Consider the following 24,785-nt stretch of genomic DNA (forward strand, 5'->3'; position numbering starts at 1 on the left):
GGCCCGCCGGAGCCGCAGGGGGCGCTGCCGGCCGCCGGCCGCCGCTTTCCGGGGAGGCGGCGACGGGCGCGGAGGGCGGCCGCCGGTGAGCGGGGCGGCGGGGCCGGGGGCCGGGCACCCTCCCGGGGGTGGTGGTGGCGGTGGTGGGGGGCTGGGGAGCCGAGGAGGGCTCGGGTGCCCCAGCGGGGGGGCAGCGGGCCTCGGGCGGCCTCCCGGGGTGAGCCGCTGGGTGCGCGGCCGTTGCCTGACAACGGGGCGCCGCGCCGGGAGGGGGCTGCCCCGCAGCGCCTCAGGGTGCCCCGGGCCGGGTTAGGTTTGGTTGGGTTCGTTGGGGTTGGATTTGGTTTGGTTGGGTTTGTTTTGGTTTGTTTTGGTTTGGTTGGGGTGGCAGCAGCAGGCCGAGGGAGGGGGAGAGGCGTTGCGCCGAGCTGCCGCGGTGGGAGAAGTAAATCTCTCCTGTCCCCGAAGGTTTCCCCAGATCGTTTTTTTTTCGGGCCAAAAGACGGGTTCTGGAGGAGGTAAACTGTTGGGGTGAGAGGAGATAACTCGTGAGGCTCGCCGGCTGGATGTTTTGATGGTTAAATCCCTTCGTAGTTACGAAACACGTTGTTTTTAATTGGAGATTGTTCGTGAGCATCCAGACCGTGGATGTTTTGTGCTTTTTCAGATAAGAATCAAAAAGAAAGGAAGGTGAGAGATACAAAACCTGTTCTGACAGCGAGAGGTTCTGCATGCTACTCAAAGGGAGAGAGAAGCAGCCAGTGCTGCCTGGCCTCAGGGTTCAGGAGGCGTGGGGGAAACTTTGAACAATATTTCTGAGTGAAACAATTATGAGGCCATGTAACCTGTAAGTAAAATTACTACACACAACGTATGGTAGCTTCAAAACACTTCACTCCCCTGCTGCCCTTGCTGCAGTTTATATGGAAGGGAATTGCCACTTGTCTGGCTTTCCTGATGCACAAAATAGACAGGGTCTGCCTAATGGCGTGGGCTGATTTCCAGTATTCTGCCCCACTTTCTTGAACAAATACAAGATAAAAACAAAGATAAAGAAGAAAGGTGACTATTCCTTTAGGTGATAAAATATACACAGCATGCAAACAGATACAATACATGCAAAACAATACATATGCTAATAGGTGGTTTGAATATCTTGAATGCAGACATACATTATTAATTGTGTTTGGGTGTAGATCCAGTATCCATCTCTGTTCACACTTCTCTTGAATGCCTGTGTGCTTTCCACTGTGTATTTGACCAAGCTGAAGTCCATGCAGCTGAAATATTGAATGTAATTTTCATTTGATTCATACAGTGTTTTGCAAGTGAAAATGAAAGATTTAAAGATAAGCGAGTTCAAGGAGGAACTGACAGATCTATACTGTCAAAAATCTGTACTTTTAATAGCATTTACAAAATGCTGTTTTCCAAAAAAACATGAAAAATCTGTTGTTTGCCCCTTGTAATTTTGGGGACATGCGGTTTATTGTTAGGTTTTCACATGGTCTCGCTTTCCTTTCTGTTCTACACACGTGCCCAACAAGCAATGCCTTCAAGGCTACTTTTGAGCCTGCCACTTTTGGTTGTAATAATTGCAGGGGTCTAGAAATGCATACGGTCCATTCAGACACCTTGCTAAACTGAAAAAAAGACTATTTTATTTAGAGGTGAATTGGTTTTATGGTGGCAGGCTCTGCCTCAGTCAGTTTGTGCAGTCATATGAGGCCAGTTTGAAATTAATAGTTGACTGTGAATTTAGCACAGTAGCCTCTGGGGACAGTGATAGCACTCTTTTCAGATAGAAATGTATAATTTTTTAATTTTTACTCTTATTAGTCAGGATCTCTTTGCTTGGTACAGTAGGTCATAAAATATTAATATTCAGTAAGATATTTACTTACGTACATTTTCTGAACTCAGCAATGTGTGACATTCAAATTGTCAGTGCTTTGCTTGGAATATATATGAAAGGGCCTTATTTTTTCCTTTCTTTTTCATTCTCTATCAGTATAATACACCCTTTTCACATATCACAAAGTTTCCATTCATGCATATTGTAGGAAAATGAAGCAGAAGGATATAAGACATAAAACATCTGGGTATTTTCTGAGATGCACTTGGCCACTTTTCCTTGTTACTTAGCTGGTGTGCTGGACCATCAGTGTTGTAGCTTTGGTTGTCTCAGTGTTCTTCAAGGCCTGGACTTGTGAGCTTTCTTCACGTCAGTTGAATGTGTAGTTCAACTTTAAAACACAAAGACAAAACGGTTAGGGTATTATATTGCTCTTTTGAGCAATATGAAAAAAAAGTGCAGAATGCTACAATATTCATTGTGTTCCTCATGCTAGATAGAAGCTATGCTGCAAATATTCCTTCCTTATGTAATAGCTCAGATTAGGTTTGGTACCATTCCAATACAGTGATTTAGAAACAGTTCTAGAGCTTATGAATTTTAGTGTAAACAGAGATTAAAAATTCAGACTTCAGAGTCACTGAGCCTTTGGGTAGTCTTTCTCACAGTGCCTCCTCCACGCAGTAATTTATTTTCCTGTTGGTGGGTAAGTGATGACACCAACTTGTAAGTTGTTTAATATGACAAGTTGTTTTTTCCATTCAGAATAGGCTTTTCATTATTCTTATGTAACTTAATAGGCTAAATAAAATTCATCAGTGCCCGGAAACTTATTCTCTTTTAGATTTCTTTTATCTGTTATCACTGTGCAAAACTAATGAGATTAAAGATTTAGGACAAATCAGATGGGGAAATTTATTTTTGGATTTGCTTGTCCTGTATTACCACTAGGAGTTGTAAATAGGTTGTCCTAGTTCTGCCTCCTTTGTAACAATGTTAAATTTCATACTATGAATCAAAAAGAACACTAATGTAAGACACAAAGTTTAAAGCAGATCTATTCCTTAAATTCAAGTAATTGCATGTTAGCTTCATTTATCTGAAGTTTTGAGATTTTCTCTTCATCTTACTTTTCATAGAAAACATTTATCTTACTCACCATGAACACATTATTCTGTATTTTTCTATTTAGTGTCTTATTCTGCTGGGCTTTGTGTCTGTGTTTTTTTTAATTTCCTTGATGTTCTTCCTGAAAGTATCTCCCAATATGTTCTTATCACGGGCTTATTGCTTGTTTCATATAATCTGTAAGCTGTAGGAGATACTGAATTGGCCTTAATAAAACTGCTCTGCAGTCTGTATGTAGATACTGGATGTGATGGGATTGCTTCCTAAGACCTTCCTAAGCCAATGCTGAGGTTCTGTGGTTAGGGTCTTAATTTTCTTCTCAGCCTCATTGTTCCTTTAAGTGTGAAATATAATAGATTTTTTTTTTTTTTTATCCATAGGCTTAATTTCACATGACTTCTCCAGTGCAGTTGGTGAAAATGCTGAGTGGAGATTAGGATGAGTAGGCTTCTGTGCAGTGAATCTTTTTTTTTCTTTCTTTCTTCCCCATGGTTACTTAGCAAACAGTTTTACAGTATTTCTCGTTCTGATAAGGCTGTCTAAACAAAGGACGTTTGAAGTCTTTGTGCATGCCGTACCTTCTATGCCATTGCATTGTCATTATTTCTAGTTGCATTGATTTTTATTATCAGGTTATCTAGAGGCAGCAATATATAATAAGACGAGCTTTCAGTTGCATAGGCAAGATGCACAAGTAATGGAAGAGAGGTAATCAGCTGTTCCCCCAGTACATGTTTTATTACAGATGAGTGGCTTGTCTGGTTATAAGGCAATGCTGAGGATATCCATATTACAATTATTGTGGAATGCTAGCTGTTCATATTGCCTTGGCTGTTTTATTGATGCAGAAGTTAACAATACGCTATCAGCTCCAAAAGATTATAGAAATATCTTCAGACATCAGGATTCCTGATTTTACTTTATTTATTTTTATTTTCCTGGTGAAACATCAAGTAATGTCCTCCATAGGTGGGTTTTGTAAGTCTGTTTTTTGTTTAACCCAACAAAGATCTTAAGGCATGCAGTTCTGAGGGCAATACATGAGCAGAACTTAACTACTGTCTTAAGCAACTGTAATGGAGCTTTAAGTTTCTGCTGTTCTGACACAGATGCAATGTTCTTTGTCGTTTCTGTTACCTTAGAAATGATGGCAGAAGATTTAGAAAAATTCATTGAAGATCAGAAGGCCAAGTTGGCACAAGATAAGGCAGAACTTGAAAATGATCCACCTTACATGGAAATAAGGGTAAGAATATTAAATAGCTTCACTTAATTTAGACAAGTTTTGAAGGTCTTGATTTAAGTTTGCTCTTAAAACTGCATTTGTTTTTAAAATATATACTAAAGATCTATCTAGGCAAAGCCAGCCATTTCTAACATAAATACACAATAACCCTTTTTTTTTTTTTTTTTTTGAAGGTGAAAACAGTGTCAACATTTCTGATAAGGGAACTGGGAAATTATAAAAGTTAAATTATTTAATACAATCAGTTCAACAAATTCTGTTCTTAGCATGATTTTCCTATTAGAAAGTTTAGTACCTAATTCTAAAGCTATAAAGTTTTTATAATTTGCAGATCACTGTTAAGTTGTTTAATAGTGCCAGTACTTGGCAAAAAGCTACATCGGAATTTATTTAGCTATGGCATCTCTTAGGTAGCTGGAATAAAGCCCTCTGTTTAAAGTAAATAAAGGAATACACTTCTGGGGACTTGTTGTCTCTTTTGTCTCCTGTTTCACTCAGCCCCAAACAGCTTGAGCTTTTAACAGCAATTATAATATTTGTTTCCTGTTTTTGTTTCATCGGAAGGTTATGGGAATTTCTTTCCCTGTGTGGGGGTAATACAAGTATTTTAACCTAATTATAATACTTTTCTCCAAAAAGAGAATTCTTAGGGGGCTGTTGGACTTTCTGTATTTTTGTGTCCTCTACTCAGAGCAAGTTTAAGGAGAAAGAGAATGTTTCCAGCCTATTGTTTGATAAAGTCCTAAGCTATGTGATGGAAACATAGTTACGGGGAGCAGATACTTTCATCTTGTCCTGTGATACCTTGCAGTTCTTCTGTGTTTTCAGTCAGAATGCAATACATCAATTCTTCCCCCCCCCCAGGAAACAGAGACAGTATGTGTAAGCTATGGAAAACACTGTGAAAGTATAATTTAGAGTGGTTTATGACATGAAACTTAGTGAACTAATTCCTGTGTTATAGAGAAACTACTTTTTTGATAGTATCAGTGAAATTTATAAGCTGTTTTCTTGGTTGTTATCCAACATTGCTTTCAATCTTTCTATTCTCAAGTGCTAATAATTACGTTAATAATGTTGTTTTCATGTGATATTTCTTTCACCTTGTGATGATTTTTTTTTCCAGAATAAGGAATCTGAGAAGCTTTCTGAGACTAGCAAAATGTTAATCTCCATGTCTAAAGAAAATATACCTCCAAATAGTCAACAGAACTGTCCTTTAGGTATAGTATATAATTTTTGTGTGTCTTCAGGATTTAAATAGTATTTCACTACCTTTGAGAATTTTTGGCAGGGAATTACTGCTTTGGATTTTTAATTATAAGAAGTTCATTATAATTGAAGTGCTTGCAAATTCTTTATTCTTCCAAATGTCTTGGGATTGTGTGGATTTTTTTTTTTTTGTATTTAATTAGTTTTTCTGAGATTTGAATAAGGAAAACATGCCAAATACTTTTTTTTTTTCCTTTTTGTAAAGTAGCTCCATTTAAAAACCAAGACAAAACAAGACTGCTCGTCTACTGTAGATAATCTGTTTCTTTCCCATTATGTTTTGGGTACTTGGAGCAAAAGCTGTGGAAGTCCATCTTTCATACGGACAATCAGCTTGCTGCCAAAGGGTTCTTTCTTTCTCTGTGCTTTGTGCCAGGGAAGTAAGGATGCCTTTTCTTTCAGCCTCAAAGCTTAAGAGGCCCGCTCCAACTTGGCTAAAATAAACACAGTTAAAATAAACACAGTTAATTTAATTTTTCTTTTAAATGCTAAATGTCTTTTAAACTTCTAGGCATAGAGTACTAAACTGTTTTTGTTGCTTTTATAAAAAAATGAAGTTAAAATGTAGTTACTTGTTATCCCAGCAAAGAATAAGCACTTAGTTTTGGTTGAAGTCTGAACTAGTGAAATGTTTAGATTTGTTTTGTGGTTGTGCTGTGATTACATAGTTTAATCACTGTTTTCTTTAAAAATATATATTGTTCCATTTTCTTTTTTTTTTTTTTTTTTTCTTTCTCTGTGTCTTTTGTGACTTCTGTTTGAAATGTGTGATAGTTTTAATTTCTCTATTTTGTTCTGTATTGTGCCAGCCTTCCTTACTTGTCAAACCATCTTTCTATAGGCACTGCAACTTTTCCTTTGTTACCATTGTAGCTCAGGTTTGTTCTGACAGCTTTTGTGTATCCTCCTGCTTGTTGCTTGATAACTCTTCTTTCCTATGTAGACTCTTTGGCTTTGTACCATTAATTTCAATACTGTATTTCTGGTGTAATTCTGCAGCATCCAATGGGAGTAAAAGGTGTCCTTTTATTTTAAAGAACATGTGTCAATGGATATTTGATGTTGTTAACATAATACCAATCTAACCTACCTTTTAAATAAGTACTCCCGCTACACTTAGTGTTATGTCCCTTCTGTAATTTTAACAGAATTTGTGACCAGAAAAGTGCATGTCTTAATTTAAAAAGGGAGCTGAATCCGTGAATCTGAGGGTCTGAACTGTACTTAGGTGCAATAAATAAAGCCATCTCTTCTATGAAGATGTATAATTGGAACTTCCAGCCATCAGCAAGACAAGCTCTTCTAAAACCTTTACAGGAAAAAATCACTAAAAATGACTTGAAATGATAAATGAATATTACTTGCTTCCAGAATTCATAATCGATAGACTTGGTTAGAGGACAAAACACTTTAACAGTGTCTACCTGACATTTTGGGCAGTTTTATTTTGATCAGCAGGTTAGTCCAGGTGCTTTTATATCCCAATGGCTGTGACAGGCCACTGCGTATCAGTTAGGCTGGTTTAATATTAAAATAATTTTCTCTCTTGTTGGAGGTCCATCAAAACACATATCATGAAGTATTTAGGATTATAAATTGATTTTAATGTTGATAATCTAAATATGTCAAGGCACTTACAGTGAAATATTACAGGTGAGGGGCATTCAAGTGATCTTAAATGAACAGCAACAGCTAGGTATTGCTGTAATAATCATTTGGATACTGACCACGTTGGGCTATCAGTGGATTGTTATTAGTGTTTTTGGCTGGTTCTGGATTAAAGCAATGTCATTTTCTTTGCGTTAAGTTAGACAAAGACTTGTTCCGTGTTAGTGCTCTAGTTCTTAGATTAGAGATTTGAGAACCTGGCAGAACTGAGTGGGGTTGTTCAGCACAGTTATTTCTCAATATACTAAATGCATGCAAACTTTTATGTGAAAATGCATTTGAAATCTTAACTTTTTCCCTAAAAAAAAAAAAGTTGTCAGTGTGTGCAGTTAACAGAATGTGAAATAAATACAGTAAATAGAGTAAACGAAAGCAGAAAACTATTGAGAAGTAAAATATTTCTTCTTCTAACAGAAGAATTCAGATAGAAATGCACACAAATTCAGGATGAACATTGGTGAAATGGAGTATTTTTGCCCTACTAGCCTAATCTCACTTAACTTTTGAAGTAAGTAGTTCTCAGGTATCTCATAAATCACTACCCACCCATAATTGTCATCTCAGTGCTTTCCTGATGGCCAGTCAAAAAGGTCTTCAGTAATAAAATGAGCTTTAAACCATTTTTTGTTTGAATACTTCAAGAATTTGAATCAATGCACCTGCTGCTCACTTTTTTTTTTTTTTGTACTGTATTTTACTGGCTTCTTTGAGGTTACTGAATGAATCTTCTCCATGCGATGTTAATATCTTTTGATCTTGCTTGGTTTCTTATAATTAATCCCAAAACAATTTATGTGTAAATAAAAGGCAAGAAAACATAGCTGAAAAAAACAATTCTGTATTCTGTTCCTCTTTATTCTTATCCTTCTTTTTTGAGGATCCAAATGGTATTTTTTTTTTTTTAGTGGAACTCTTGTCTACCTTATCTGCAAAATTCGGAGTAAAATTACTTGCAAGTTGGAGAAGCAGCTTCTATGCAGATCTTGGTTAATAGCTGAACTCTGAAAGCACTTTCAAAGTTGTGTATGACAAATGTTTCATCAGACGTCAGTTCATTTGGTTCTACAGAACAGCGGGCTGACTTGTGAGCATACATTCTGACTTAGTGGAAACTGTCTCAAGCCAGCCAAGCATATTTTTGCTTAATTCAAACTTTTATCTATTTCATTAGCAGCGGGATTCCCGAGCTTGCAATATTTAGCATTTAGATGTCTTTTTTACTGCGCAGGCTATGCTTAATGCCATAAACATTTAAAATACTGGAATCAAACAAATTCCAATGAATTAAGTCGGGACTGATAAATCTGGAAAATTCCTCTTTTCCCTCTCACTCCCTGCTATTTGTTTTACATAGACCACAAAAAGTAGAAATGCTTTCAGGGAAACAACAGATGATTAAAAAAACAGTTGCAATCTGTTTCTTGTGTGGTTTTCTGGGATTCACTAGGTGTCCATGGGGAGTGGTGAAAATTTCAGCAGAGGTGGCCTTCTCAGGCAGAGGGTATTTCTTACAAAGTAGTTCAAAATGAATTTTGGGAACAACAAACAACTTCCACAGCATTATATTTTAAGAGAACAGCTATTACAAGACCAGACAGTAACCTTGGAAAAGTACTAAATGTGTGTTTTGGGCCTATAACAATAAAAAACACTGAAGTGGGAAGAAGTGAATAAGGAAGCCACACAGATTCCACCTGTTTTGTGCTGAAGGAGCAGCTTGTTGCTTTCTGGTTGTGAAGTATGTTTTATCTTCTGTGGTAAGCAGTGCTTAAAATATCAGAGTGACGTAAAAAGTAACATAGCAAAGAAAAGAGATTCCTATGAAACCTACATCACTAAGAGAAACAATGTAAAATAACCTAAATGTTGTAGATAGTTACCCTATTTATATAGATACCCTATTCAAATCATGTTGCTTGTTTTGTTGCTAGAAAACTAGCATCCAAAAAACCATTCCATTCTTCTAGAATGCTTTCCACCTAAGTAGTCATACTGAGAAGATGCTTTTTATTTCAGTTGTTTTATAATTTCTGGTTGTATATTTTTTTATTGCTCATGTCTAACAAAAATCCAGATGTATCTTTTGTGTTATGTGCTTTGTATTGATACCAAATAGCATTGTAATAATATTTAAGAGTTAAACTTTCAGGTGACTATGGCTTGAGTTTACCTCTTGGAGAAGAATATGAACGAAAAAAACATAAACTAAAAGAGGAACTTCGGCAAGATTATAGGCGATATCTTTCTCAGGTAAAGGTTCTTGTCTGGTTGCCTGAGTTTAATGAGTCTTTTACCATGACTCTCTCATTTTAATTGAATAAAACAGAACAAAATTGTGGAGAATCTTTATAGCAAGTCATTTGTTATGAATGATGGCTGTTTTTGAAGACTTTTTGAATAAAAGTAATTTCAAGAAGTCACCACTAGTAACAGTTGCATATTTTAATCTTCTACAGGTCTCATTGCCACGAGATTACATATTACATAGTGCATTTTATTCTGATTTCCTTTATTTGTCTCTTTACTTATTTTGTAGTTTCTTAAGACTTTAAGATATCATTTGCTACTTCCTCAAGTACTTACGTATTCTATGGTCTGTAATTCAGCTAAGAATATTGCTCTAATCAGTGTGACTCCATTTTCTGGCTTCATTTCAGTTTTAGAAATAAAAGAACTTTGATGCTCTGCTTAGCAGAACTTATTATATGCAACAATAGTAATTTAAAACTGATATGGTATGTATGAAATGTCATAATCTTGGGAATATTCCGTATTGCTTCTTAATGTACCAGATCTTAGTCAAACAGGAAAAAGAAATCAGGAAGCAAATAATTTCTGTTGTTTGAAAATGCTTATTATCGGTGCCTTTAGTTCTTAAAATGAAAGAATGGATCTGGTTTAAGAAAATAATTATTTATTGCAGATTCAAATATTCTTGAATAAAAGACACTTGTTGAATAGTATCTTTTCCCTGACTTTTAGGGTATTTCACAGGCAAAAAGAAAGGTAGGGTGCCTGCAATATCTTGTTTTTCTCTCTCCTTTTTTTTTTTTTTTTTTTTTTCTCCTTCAAATTAGTAGCTTTTTGCTTTGTTTGAAAGCTTCATGCTCTTTGATTTTTTTTAAAAAAATCATTATTTTTTGTGCTTTGTGTATTTGTGTGCTCTGTAGTGATTAGTTGTGATTACCAGCATTGTTTGCATTGTGCAGAATGATTGCTTATTTATTATTTTCCATTAATATGATTTAAAACACTTACTGATTTCTCTTTTCCTTTGCAATTGCTATTATTGCTATCTAATGCTGACTATACAAGAGTTTGTTTATTTTAGTGCACTTTTGCTGCAAGGCCTATCCTATCGTTTATTAGATAGAAGTTCAGATACACATACTTTGAGCTGGAATAAAATAATAAGCTCTCAAATATTATAATGCCATTGGAATCAGAGTCAGGCCTTTTTCCTTCACTATGAAATCTCATCAGTGGTGCACAGGAAAGCAGTGGAGCCAGTTATTCATCATCTAGTGGTTCAGAATGCAAGAATGAAATACCAAAGGCACATCTTTGTGAGCTTCTTTCAATTACAGTAATTCTGTTGTTTATCATTACACAGTAGTGTATATAAGTTATTAACTTTCATATTTTTAATGCTGTGTGTCCAGGTTGTTCAGATTAAGCAACTTCAATAAAGGACTAGGAGCTAGTGTGGTGGAAAAACAACCTTCTGTTCTTTTTATTTTTTTGAGCTTTGAATAACATGCCTATGATAGAAATTAACTATATTAGCATGCACTGGAATTCCTGACTAACAACAGCAATAGCAAAATTAACTGGCTTCTTAACCTTTAATCAAAATGATGCTTATATAATTGTTGCTTCTTGTTTAATCTGAAACTTCAGGTTATTTTCCAAATCAGAATATTGTGTAAAAACATAAGCTGTTTTATAATTCCCACCAAAGTATCCAAATAGTATCATTTTTATGTTGTCTTTTAGTATTTTATTCTCAACTGAACCTCAGTTTTACAAATTTAGGAACGAGAGGTTTTTTTTTTTTTTAATGTAAGCTATGAGCTAATCTAATTTCTGTTTGTCACTTAAAGAGATGGTGAATGCAACTCTTAGCAGCTCTCACAATGATAATATTTTGGTTAGTAACTTATTTAGTCATGCTTATGCAGACAATGCAATTTCCATATCAGATTCTCTGTTTTGGCAAATACCTTTTTAACATCTGAGGTAATCTCTACAGATGTTTGAAGTATGAAAAGAGTTATGGGGTAGAGAGGATTACCTATCATTTATTTTTTTCTACTAAAAATAACGTAGTTCTCCATATTAATTTAGTTTTCTCTGTGTTTGAATATTTGCATGGTTATTAAATCCCTTAAATCCTTTAATGTGAAGTTGTGGAGTATAATTTATTGTGTAAATGTACTGGAACAGGTAGAGCTCTTACCTGTTTACATGCTTGTAAGCTTTCAGGCTAAGTTACAGCGTAGGTTATGGAAGGAAACTTCCATTCTAGTGAAATGCCATAACTAACACATTCCCATCATTGGGCCATGCCACAGAAGTAGACAATCTTTTTATTAAATGTAATCAGATCTTATGAAACATTATTTGATCGACTGAGAATGGCCTGAGGATGCTTGTAGTAAGTGAGTGGTGTACAAAGAAACCACTGGACCTTGAAACTAAGGATGTATTCCAGTATTGATTGCTGTTTGGTTTGAAAGGCTGGTATTTTGACTAGCTGTGCAGCCCTGATTCCACGCTGTGGCCTGGGGAGCTATACTGATCAACAACAGTGTGTTCAGCTGCAAGGTCTGCTCTGAAAGTGTCTGATGGTCCACAAGGAATGGCAAGGTTTGGTGATGGATCATTATTATGAAAAGTTTGGCGACTACCGTTGCAGAAAACAGATAGCATTGATATATTTGTATCAAGTGGTGACTGTGCTAATATTAGCATGGATTCCATTTGTTAAAATAAGAGGTAGGTGTACATCTTCTCAAGTTAGAGACGTCAGTTTTTCATCTTAAGCATGGTAATGTCTTGGGAAATTCCTCTAATACTTGTAATTTTACCCCCAAATCAGCAATATTTTGAATATCTCATACACAGACTATATAATCCTTGTAATAGTGTATTAACAAAGCCCTTTGTTTTCCATATTCCTTCATTTCATTTGTCTGTTCTGAGAGCATCCTGCATTTTCAGAACGTGAAGGTCATCAGTCTTATTTTTGTTAAATTGATCAGATATATTTCAAAAAATATAATCTCTAGCAACTATTTAGCAATAATATTTGGTATTTTAAAATATTTTGGATGATGATGATGATTATTTTTTTTAACGTAGAAAAATTACCTGACTACTGGCGAAGTAGATCCTTATACTCAGGGATTATCTCTTCCTATTGATGAGCGAAGGTCTGCCAAGGTGAGTGCCTGGAGGAAATTAAGCTGCGTGTAACCTGAAAATGAACCCAGATTTTTTAACTGTTATGCAAAAAATATTTCCACATAATATTTTTTGTTTTAACAAGTGAACATTTTTGGAGGTCATCATTAGAATACTTCTCAGAAACATAGTCTTTAAATTTTGATTTTTTAAAATACCTATCAGGCTTTTTTAATCCTAGGATACTTCTACTTTAGTTTGTAGATAATTAGATGTGTAATTCTATACTGATCTCAGCTGGAGGTTTGCTGCTTCTAATTCATACCTACAGAGCACTTGCTGTGTTGAAAAGCTCTTGTGATTGTGCTTGTTCTTTATCTAGCAGTCCATATTGATCAAATAAAAAACATTGTTCTTATGATTATGTACACTTTTCTAATTCGTTACTCTTCGTACCGCAGCCTGGGGATAAGATCTATTTTCTACAGTGATATTACTGTCACTTCCTATCAGAACAAAACCAAGTATTCTTTCTGCTATATACACCCTGTTTTGATTTCTTCCTCAGCACACATCTCTCTGCACAGTACCTGCTTAATCTTGTGTCATTTTTCTTCTTGTACAAATAAATCCAAGAATCTAAATAAAAGCTGATCTTTTATCTCACATATTGCCTGCTGTTAATATGGGTGTCTTCTCACTTTCTGTTTTTCTTTGAGATTACATGTACTGGTGTGTTTTGAGAAAAGTACGTCTTCTCTCTGCATTTAGCCCCTTTTGATCTCCCTGAGACTTCTTACCAATTTATAGTCTTGTTTTCCGGTGTTGGAGAAAGATAGCAGCCAGAACAGTCTCTCTGTTGGTGGAGGTTAGTTACAAAGATGCAACATGCATGTGTGGAATGTATCTGATCTGATCCATTCTTCTGGTGCATGGTATGATTCTATGAAAGCCTAAATCAGTCTTACAGGAGTCACTCTGTTCTTTCTGCCCCCACACAATTTGCTTTATATTCCCTGTTCCTTTCTTGTGTTTTATTGGAAATTGATCCAGGAAGTTGAATCATAATTTATTAACATCATAATTTATTAAATAGTTTTGCTGACTCAGTTTGTAATGATCAGTCAAACTCCAGTTGACATGCAAGAAAAAGAGAAACTGTTTCCAGACGAGGATTGGACTGTTGCAATTTTAGTCTATAGTTATCTATTTTTAAACCTTGGCTGCTTTGGAATTGCATTCTTACTCTGTGTTTGGGGTTACGCAGGGACTGTAATATGGCACATGACTTGTTACGGGATGTGCTGGTCCTGCCCTGCTGCCTTCTGCCTCTCCTGTGCTGGCAATAAAGTTTGGCTCCATGAGGAGCCACGTAACAGCTCAAACAAATGAAAACTCCTGATACGAAAAAGCCCCAGATCCCAAAATGTGTTAGTGTTTAAACAAGGGAGGCAGCAAGAATGAAATGCCCTGGAAAGGGGCAGCATGCATTTGTGCCAAGTTTATGCCGAGTTTAACTCGGCTTCAAGTTATCCTGAACTTTGTGGTAACCCTTGTTGGCATGTGTGCCAAAACAGAGAATGATAAAGTATCTTTGATTAATTTTGTAGAAATTAAAGACATATCTGGACTTGGAACATGTCTGATCTTTGGTTTTATGTCATAGCTGTTCGACCTTGAGTTGAGATTTTCTATACAAGCGTGTTCTCTTTATCCATTTATTTATTGCTACTGTAGAAACTAAAAGCTGCCAGAAGATGTCACACTGTGCCCTGCTAAACAGTTAGTGTCTGCTCAGATAATGATTAGAGGCTAACACTTGCATCTTTGTTTTCTGTACTTGGTAAAATGTGCGGTCACACGGTGTACTGAGTTTTCTGCTGACTTTTTGTCAGCTTTGTTTAACCTTTTGAAGACAATGCTAGTTTCTCAGCTGTGGAGAATATCCCTTGGGCAGCTTTCATAACTGTCCTCAGGCTTTGCATTGTCGGTGTCAGAAACCCACTAGACACAAAGATTGAAATGAACCAGTTTTTGGGGGCATTGGTCTTGTTTGTAAAACTATTACTAAGCTGGTATTTCTATGCTGATGGAGGTATAAATTCTTTTTATTTGAAATCTGTTCATGGGATAGTAAATTTAAATGTAATGTTGAACTTTTTAATAGCTTTTGCATTTTATTGGAAAATTCTGCAGTGGAGTAGAGCACGGTTCATAATCTTGTAATATAATTCTCATTTTCCTCATTCATATGATGGTTATACAGGTTGGAATTTGGTAGTATAAGAGACGTCCCTTGCTCTGAACATGAAGTACTAATATCAGAAAATAATCCAAATTAAAGTTTGTTCTACCTGAAGACTTGTATATTTCATATTATAATAAAGTTATTAATGTACAATTCCTGCATATTTTTAGACCTAAGCAAGCTGATTGTAATGTTGCAAAAACAGCTAATAATTCTTGCACAAGGTGAAGAGATTGATTTTTTTTTTTCTTTTTCTTTTTTTTTTCTTTGCATTTTTGACACTTCTTGCAGTCAGCTTAACTGCTCTTTTAAATCTGACAGTTCAAATTACATCCTAAGCTCTAGTTGACACATCTTGTCTGTACATGTATTTGTTGTCTTGTTTTAATTGAGTGGGGCAAGTGACAACTAACCTGAAGATAAAATATAGTATGTTTTAAAATAATCTGTAAATACATTCATATTCACAGTTAGGAATTAAATTCTAATTTCCAAAGAACTAAAGCTCCAAAACAATTTTGGAATAGATGGAGGTTTTAAGATGCATCTTGATACACAGTGTTACTGGAGACTAGACTTCATGTCCAGGAAGCTACCTTCTGCTCTAGAGATGCCAAATTAAGAGCAAGTACTATGTTCTGATAATGAACACCCTACCCCCAAAAGCAAGTCAAGTCCTATTTGTGCATTGCAAAGAAGGGGGAGGGGGTTTACAGATTGCCTGTATTCATTTAATACAGTACTGTGAAGTTAAAAGCTGCTTCTCACAGTGCAAAATTATGATTTACTTCTCAATGCCTGTTTTAGGAGAAACTACGGCTTGAAAGAAACAAGGAGTACAATCAATATCTCAGGGATAAAGAAGAATGGAATGAAAAGATAAGGAAATTAGGGAAGAAAAACACAGAGGTAATACAATTCTACTTATATTGATACAAAAGAGAGCATAAATGATATCGTCGGTTGTTTTATCATTGACTAAGACATACAAAGTACGATAAAAGAAGCAAAGGACATTGTTTAATTATGCCACAGTTTTATAGATGTATCTAACAAGTCCTGGTTATGAGCCATGCAGTAGAGTTCTTGATTCCTTTAGTCATGTCTGTCTGGTAAAAGAGTGTTTTCATTCTCTGCATCTCTGAAGGGATTTCCCAGGTTGTTCTTGGTGGTAAAAGTGATGGCCAAGGAAGCTGTCTCTTAGGACAAAATACTGAGTCCTGCACAGGGCTCCTCAGCTTTTTTTGTAGCTGCCTTTTCCTCAGTCTGTGTCCAGTCCATGAGAAAGTAGGACAGATGCTAGCTGTCCAGTATGCAGTGCTGTGCAATTGTGAATCAACAAAAATGTCTTTGCTCATGAATATAGACTAAGCACACGCATAACTGAACTCAGATTCTGAGCTGAGGCCTTTCATTTGTATGTTGATGTGTTACAGTGCCAGTGACAGATTTCTCTTCCAGAGATTCATAGGTTATAGGCACCCGTGAGTTTGCCTCATCCTTATTTATAAGCTTTTCTGTTTGCTTTGTCAGACATGGAAGGAAAGGAATTCAGAAAAAACTGTCTCCTTTTTTTTCCCCCTAATTACTTAAAGTCTCGGGTGGAGGACCTGTAAAGATGTAGCTGTTCTTACCCACAGCCCATTTGGTGTTTTTGTTCCTGTTAAGCTGTAAATAGGTGCTTTTTCTGCAGAGAGCTGTTCTGGTAGAAGAGACTAGTACCTGCATCAGGTGCTTGGTAGCACCTTAGAGGTTTACACACCTGCTTGTTGAGATGGTTGCTTCACCTACTCAGTCACCTCAAACTGAGTTTAAGTAATTCAAATAGCAGAGACCTACTAAGCTGAATTATCCTGACTGAAATAGATGAGTTTGACCTGCAAAAACATCTTGGCCCATGGATTTTATGGAATGGTGTTTTCTAGCAGGAGAGAAGTGGCAGGTTGCTGGAAGCTTCTTTAGTCATCACGCATGGATCTAGACTGGCTGAATCAACTAAGATTTCGTAGACTAAAGGAAACAAAGTGCAGGTTTAGTTAATAAAACATTTCAGCACACTTGTTGCAAACTTAAAACCAATTATTTCAAGAGATGTATACATCTGTACAGGAGGCAGGAAGTTCAAATATTCATTACTTCTTACCTTCTGGTGCAAGTTGTGCTGTGGAGTTAAGAATCTCAGAGACTGGCTTTCACTGCTGTTCTGCTCATTACATTTCTCTTCCTTGCTTTCTGGAAATCCGTCTTTCAGTAGGGTGCAGGTGGCCCAGTCTTTTTGACTTTGAATGTTGTTCTGCCCTCACTCTATATCTAGTTATTGTTCGCAAATGAACACAAATGCATCCTCCATTCTACAGGAAACTACCAATATAAAAATCCTCTGCTGACTACAATTAGTGCTCTTTAAGTCTACTAAAACAAAGGTTCTCACAACAGTGGTAATCTGGAAGCAATATATTGATCTGAGAAAGCCTCCATACAGCTTGTTAACTTTAAAATCTTGCGTAGAATATTATTTTTTTAAATATACTGTTGCCTTGCTGTAGTGATGGTCTGTGATAATATTCAAATTCATCTAATGCAGGTTTGCTTTAAGAATCGCATTTCTTTTTAATATGGAGATTCTTATGCATACAGTACTGTGTGAGCTAAGTGGTTCTATAATGGAACTTGCATTTGTGCTCACAGCAGCTCAAAGTTCATTGCCTTTCTCACAGCAGTTAGCAAGTGCAAATGCCCATGAATTTATAAATTCTACCTAGAATAATGTTTGGTATTTGTCTCCAGAAAGATTATTTGCTTATGAGTATGATCTTTCCTTCCAAGTGCATTGGAGCATCACATAGTTGAAAACTATTTTAATCTGTAAAGACAGCTACAAGACAGTAATTGGGCATCCTTGAGATGCTGGAATTCAGTATCTCATTATTACTGGATTATTTAAGCCGGTGAGAAGCTTTGTAACAGTGAGCCTGAGGAAATAGGTGGCAAAAATGCAGCTTGTGTTTGTATAACTGAGTCTCTGAAGTAGGGGTTCCTGTATCTGTTCCCTTTTGCCATCACTATGACAGAGATGAAAGATTAATGTACTGAAATACTACATGACTTTTCAATGGGGAAACTTATGAGGAGAAAAGAAATAGGTTAAGAAATGGTCAGGTTAAAATGTTCTGCTCATAGCTAAGAGGTATCATAAACTCTGGAATAAGGATATATGGTCTTTTGATGAGGTATGAAGTTAAAAATGGTTTTTGATTCTTTGTGCCCTTAAATCTGAAGGTCAAATTTGTTACCTTTTGGAGTTTGTAAAAGGCCCATTCAGGATTCATAGCTATTCTTCTGAAAAATGCTAGATAAGGGAAAGAGTGCTTTCTTTTCTTGAGGAGGAAAAAAATCACTAGCTTTTAAGTCCCTGAAGTATTATTCTTCTTGCTTACGTCTTGACTCTTCTCCAGTACCTATTTAGGGAGTGTTTGAGCAAAAACTTGGTTTTGTATTTCTTCAGTGTAATTTGTTTATATTCAAGTCTTTTAATATTTTTTCCATTAAACAGCGTGAGACGGACAGGAATAAAAAACCTATTGCTGCTACCAGGCTCCAGCCAGAACTGCATACAGAGGCAGAGCCCTGTAGTACAGCTGCAGAACCTCCCAAGAAAGATGCCTTTACTTCTACAGGAGGTTATGAAGAGCTGCTAAATAAGAGACGGCTGGAGGAAGACAGGTACCATAGGCTAGATGATGAGGTTGAATTAAGAAGTCGATTATTAAGTAAAAGACTTGAAGAGGATTTGGATGTTCCCAGTAGAAGACATCGTGGATTTCCTAGTCAATCTGTAATTCCTATAAGAAGGTATCACAGACTTGATGAGGATCGTGATTTTGATCGAAGATACTACAGAATGGACTATGATCCTGAGATAAGTGAAGAATTTGAACCTAGATTTAGATGTGAAAGTGCTTATGAGAGAAAACCTCCCCGATATTTTTATGCTGAAAGGTATCTTTAACTCTGTTTTCTACTTTATTTGTGTAGTGCATGCTGACAGCCATGATTTGCTCTCAGTGAAAATTACACAAGATTCACAGGTCAAAGCAGAATTTTTGGACCTACTCTAGAGAGGAATTTTGTCATAGTTTTTAGAAAAACATTTAAAAATTGGATCAGTACCTAAGAATATAAATCATACATTAGGTAGCATTTTATATAGTGTGGTGAGACTAGGGTACTTGTGAAATTACTTGAGAAAAAGAAGCACACAAATCATTTATATAAATATTCTGTCAAATACTTATATTTGACAGATATACAGTAGTGTTTGTGAGCAAGCCCCTGTAATGTGAACCCAAGACAAACATGTATGTCCTTTGATGTAATAGTTAGCAAGTCAATTTTCAATTCCAAATCAAAAATTGGGTTGAGCTTCAATTTTTGTTACATGCCCATACCTATTAGAAATGGTTGATATATTTTAAACAATCCTAATTTTTACTGTATGCCTTGCTAAATAGCAAAGTCTTTAGACTTGTAGTTGAGTTGAATCCTGATGGTGTTAACTGGTCCTAATCTCAGTAGAAACTACACAATCTGAATAATGCATTTAAGGACTGCGCCCAAATCAAACAAAAGAGAGTGTTTGAGGTAAATCTTATAATAAACAGTATGTAATATTTGGTTTCTATTAAATGTTCTTTATACTGTGTTAACTGATAGATCAGTTTGGTTACTTTGACATAAATTATTAATCTTTCTTTTCTAGCTCACTGATTGAAAAAACAAACACTCAGAGCCTTACCAGTCATTCAGGGTTTGGCAGTCTGGCCACATTCGATTGTTCCGTTGCAAGAACAGGTTCATTTCAGAAGTGAAAGGGTTGTGGTCTGAAACTTGAAACAGGCATGTGGTCTGAAACTTGAAACAGGCATGTTTTATACAGCTAAATTCAAATGAAATAAATCAGTAAAGTTTCCTGTAAATAAACTTTAATTACGTGCTTGGAGAATGTTCATTTGTTCAGTTTACAGTTCTTGGGCTAGCATGGTCTTTTTTTCTTCTTTTTTTTTTTTTTTTTTTTTTTTTCCTCCTTTATGTTAAGTGTGTTTTCAGAATCATTTTACTGCTGTTTCTTCAGTGAAGGAAACACCAGTGTCTCTCCCTTGTTAGGGAAAATAACCACTTCTGCAATTAACACTTTGAGGAAAAAAAAAGAAGGCAAATTCTACCACTCAGCAATGTTAAATCCTACGATCGTGTTTCATTGTTAATTACTGGTAGACTGGTGATCTTGATCTTTAGAGTCATTGTTTACAGGAATATCTTTCTGGATAGTTTTGCGGAGTTGTAACTGGTAAAAACAAACCCTAAAATGCTCTTCTACTGGAAACACATTTTCTAAATGGAATGAATCATGCTTCTTTTCCAATTTCAAATGGCAGTAGAGTACAGTTACCTCTGTACAAAAATACATTTCAACATTCCTTCTCAGCCCTTCTAATGTGAAAGTAAATAAAACCATAAAGAAAAGAAACAAGTATGGGGAAAATGAAATATCTGGAAGTGTTTGGAAGATGCAGGCTAAGTAAATGGGTTATTTCAGCGTTTCAGATGGTATGTTCAAGTGTGCTTCTTAAAAGCCTGCATTTATTTGTATAGCGCCTCTGAAAAAGAGTAGCAAATGGAAGCAGTGGTTAAAGAGATAGCAGGAATGAGATTACCTGTTTCTGCTGAATGCAATTTGGAGAAAAGAGTGCAAAATGCAAAAATTGCTCATTTCTGTCAGTGTTATACCATGGGATGGAGCAAAGGAGGTTTTTAGATGGGGTCTTCTTGTCCAACAACTTTTCAGAATATCAGAATGAAACTGTAGAAGCTTGATTCTGTATCTAGCAAAGATAGACAAAATGTCCATGTGTTTCAGAAAAAGGCACTTGCTGTTAAACCTGTTAATTAACATCCAGTAGGATAACTGGTGCCTCTGTCTAATGCAATTGGATGTAGAGTCTAATATTTAAATAATGACCAGCTGATAAAGTTTGAGGGCTTACTTTTGTTTCTCAAAGAATGGCTTTTGAACCAAGCATAGACAATATCATCCCGAATACAAGTTTACAAGTTATTCCAAAGAACACTGGTGCTAATATAAACATATGAGACCAGTATATCACCAGACAATTCATTGCTGCTTTGGAGAGACCTCTGAAACAGTTTTTGTTCAAGTTTATTTTAAAATAAAGTACACAAGATAGTCTTATCTTTTGTTATTGACAAACTTGTGAATCTTATTAAAAGAATTTGCTTAACCATCACCTGAATTGCCTGAACTTAAAGTTGAAAGTAAAATAAAATTTTATTTTTAGTAGTTCTTTGCTGATTTTTTTTAATGGCAAATAACCTTTCATCATTTTTATATTAAATTTATTTTGTAATCCAGTATTTTTTGTCCTTCACAAGGAGTTCCACTTTTATAAACTACGATCGGTCTCTCTTCAAGAAGGAAAAACACAGCTTTTAGTTACTGTCAGCTTTGCTTCTTAAGCATTAGTATTTTATTTCCAAATTTCAGATAGTCCACCTTTTACAGATCACATTTGATTTATAACACTAAATAAGAAGGACCACTTTATTTGCTGTACTGAAGGTATTTTGTTTTAATGGGCTTTATTAATTTGAAGAGGCAGGTGTTTGGCAGGATTTTCCAGAAAGGTTTCTTATCTGATGGAGGAATGAGGTCTGTGGTATTTCAGCAAATAGAAATGGTCACAAGAGAGTGAGAGGAAGAGCAAAAGTTTTTTGTTCTACTCATCTGATTGCTTTATTCTATCCCCAGCACCAGGCCTATCCTATATACAAGGTATGAGAGTTTCTTGATTGAATTGAGTCAACGTGTCTGGGCAAAACAGAGCGGTTTGTCAGAGACCTGCCATGCTAAGTTTGCTGCTTTTTACAAAAAAAAGGACCAAAACCAACCAAACAAAAAACAACACCCATTCCCCCCACCCCAAACAAACAAACAACAAAAACAGGTTGCCTGTTGAATCCTGGGCTTTGGTTCTTTCCTTCTTCCCTTCTTCCTTTCATCACTCCGTGGACTAGGCTTTGTATTCCCTGGCTGTGTTTGTCTTGCGTGACCAGCCTTGTAAGTAACAGATTGATCATTATCAAAAAGATGATCTGCATCATGAAAGAAGACCATGTTATGCCAAGAGGCTTTCATGCTTGCATCCTTTTGCCTCTGATTATTGGCTATTACTTAAATTGCAGAGATGGGCAGAGCTGTGGATCTTACGTGAAAGAATATCATGTTTTCTTCTATGTTTACCTTGGATTTTTTTTTTTTTATTTGTTTAATAGTAAGTCCCTGGTTTTGCCTGGCTTTGGAAAATATATTTTGTCAGCATCTGTTGCTTACTTTTTCATTAAATATCTCTTCTTGCCTCATTTTATCAAGATAACTTGGTCCTCATTACAGAGTAAATAATTTTAAAGGTTAGAAAAGCCTGTATATTCAGCTACCCCAGACCTTTTCAGGAAAAGCTCCCTTGTGTTCATGCAGTTTTTAGCATCTTTGAAATTATTTGAATTTTCATTTGTATTACTTTCTTCATGTGTAGATGCTTTGAATTTCACCATATTACCTGACTTTAATCTTGATCAAAAATCACCTCTCTCTTTTAAATAGCATCAGATAGATGGTGAAGGGTAGGCTGTCATTAAAGAAGCTTTTCATACCTGAATCAACTATTTCACCAGGCTTGTGCAGTAGTTGTTGGAGGCTTCGTTGGCTCATTAAGAGCAAGATCAGTTTCAATCAATGCAGTCTGAATGCCAAAGTGCGTGATCTTGCATCACTTCCAAGATCTGTTCTAGGGTTGCCACCAGGGATGTGAATTTGGTCACGTTTGTATAAACGACAAAAATAATAAGGTTTGTCAGGGAAGCTGGCTCTGCAATGAAGAATTAGTATGTTTTTTCATGGAAAATTGAATTCTGCGTGGCAAATTCTAGCTATCATGCAGTCAGCTAGCCCTTCAAGTAAAAAGAGGTTTTCTGGGAGCTGTGGTATCCCTTCAGCCTGGAAAGCAGACTTGGGATTTCAGATGGAGGTGCTTTGATGATGCTAGTGAAGTGAATTATTTCTAAAAATTTTGCATAGTATTTTCAGAACTAGTTCTGTTGTTCCATGTGCAGTCAGGCTGAGGATCCATCTGCAAGTAACTGCTGGACCTTCCATTTTGGATTGTATGTTTTTAGGCAAGCACGGCTAAATATTGTCTATTTCTTTAAGGCCCAATCTGGAAGGAATAGTACGAGATCTACCCGCAGATTATGAAGATGAATTAAAGGAGAGATCACATGTGCAACAGATTCCAAGAACTGGAAATTTTAGGTCTGGTATACCATGTATTTTTTTGGAAAATCACACTACAAAATCATAGTGAAAGGAAAATGTTTATTTACAAATGCTAATATGCTATCCAAAAAGGTGAATTCTTTTCCTACAGCTAGTGTAATATAGGACAAGAATGATGCATTTGCTTTGAAAATAGCTATGGAAGATGGCATGCCAGTGTTCTTTTTTGAAATGACAGATCACCTGCTCTCCAACTGAGGTTGAAGTTTTAACTTGATTTTTTTTTTTTTTCCGATAGTAGTTTTAAAATTCCTATTTTTTTCTGGACTTGCAAAATTAAGACGTGATCTAAGAGGCTAAAGCAAAAATGTGTGTAAAGACCTTATATAAACTCTTGCTTGGCACTGCTTCTGTCTGTCAACACTTTAAGTGCTCGACTGCATCAGTGTTTCTGAGAGCTTCAGAAACCACAGGCAAATAAGAACTGTGAGAAATGCTTACCCCCCCCCCCCCCCCCAGGGCTTCTTATATTGCTTGTGATGTTTCTTTGGATTTTAGGAAGGCTCTCTGTCATAAATATATCACATAATGTTGTAAGTTCATCTATCGCATTTCAGACAGACTGCAAGTAAATTCAAAGTCTGATCTTTCCATTTTCTTTTTTGTCTTTGCCAGAAATCAGGCACAAATTAGCTCTTTGGCTAATGAACCTTCCAAGTCTGCTCCTGAAATGACATACGCAACAGGCCTCATTCTTGGTATGTACAGAAACATAACTAATGACACAAGGTTATTCTTTGCATATTTGACTTTTCTTTGGGAATAATTAAAAACCTTGAAAATCTAGCTTTTTCTTCATGTCAGTTTTCCCTGATGCCAGTAAATAAATACTATTAACATAGAAAAAAATGAAAAAGAAAAAAATTCCTTCTCCCACTTAATGCAATAGAACTTTCAAATTAATTTTGAAGAGCCTGAGTTTCTTCTTAGTTAACAGTGTAAGACCCGCTTTTTTGATGCTAATTATTTTTGATACTACTGTTTATTTTTTTAAACTAATAACTATTTTTTTTTGATACTAGTATCAATTGCAGAAGTATGGAGAATGGTAGTGTTCACAACTGTGTGCAAGAACAGATGATTCCGATTATCTCTTACTGGTTAAATGTAGCCATTATATCTAGTAGTGAACATTACTACTGAGCTTAGTGGAGAGAGGTGTTACTGGGGAAAAAAAAAGGCATTCCTAGCTAAATTCAGAAAATAAGGCAAGAGTAAGAAAACTAGTTCTTCAGATGGAAGCCTTTGAATGCAAGGTAGATTTGAGTTGATGGGAAAATTGGCTAACAGGTGTCAGGTGTACTATCTATTTATTTTTACAATTGAACATACCTGATCTTCCGTGTTATGTGTGGCAATGAGGTTATCTTACCTATTTTGGTTGCTTTACAATCCTGACATAATGACTGAAAAAAAAATATATGCTTTTTTTCTTTTTTTTTTTTTCTTTCTTTCTCCTACTTTATTGCTCAGGTTTACTTAACTTGAAATCCACCGTGACTGTGTATGAAAATACGTCAAGAGTCCGTTGTGTCTGATGGTCTTACAAGTG

General features: G+C 36.0%; 1 protein-coding gene across 10 annotated transcripts in view; it reads left to right on the plus strand.

Moving 5' to 3' along the window:
- CSPP1 (centrosome and spindle pole associated protein 1) overlaps positions 1-24,785 on the plus strand; it is a 65,019-nt gene that overhangs the window by 5,084 nt on the left and 35,150 nt on the right. For 3 of the 10 annotated variants that reach the window (XM_035317794.1, XM_035317798.1, XM_035317799.1), the window contains exons 1-9: positions 7-85; positions 4,126-4,229; positions 5,356-5,452; positions 9,319-9,419; positions 12,534-12,614; positions 15,631-15,732; positions 18,377-18,822; positions 23,108-23,209; positions 23,849-23,931. In XM_035317794.1, the coding sequence (XP_035173685.1) occupies positions 4,128-4,229; positions 5,356-5,452; positions 9,319-9,419; positions 12,534-12,614; positions 15,631-15,732; positions 18,377-18,822; positions 23,108-23,209; positions 23,849-23,931 (1,114 nt within the window). In that variant the 5' untranslated portion in view covers positions 7-85; positions 4,126-4,127. The other 7 variants (XM_035317796.1, XM_035317793.1, XM_035317795.1 and 4 more) reach the window with 6 other exon arrangements.

This window comes from Oxyura jamaicensis, chromosome 2 (genome assembly GCF_011077185.1).
Source record: "Oxyura jamaicensis isolate SHBP4307 breed ruddy duck chromosome 2, BPBGC_Ojam_1.0, whole genome shotgun sequence".
Classification (NCBI taxonomy): Eukaryota; Metazoa; Chordata; class Aves; order Anseriformes; family Anatidae; genus Oxyura; species Oxyura jamaicensis.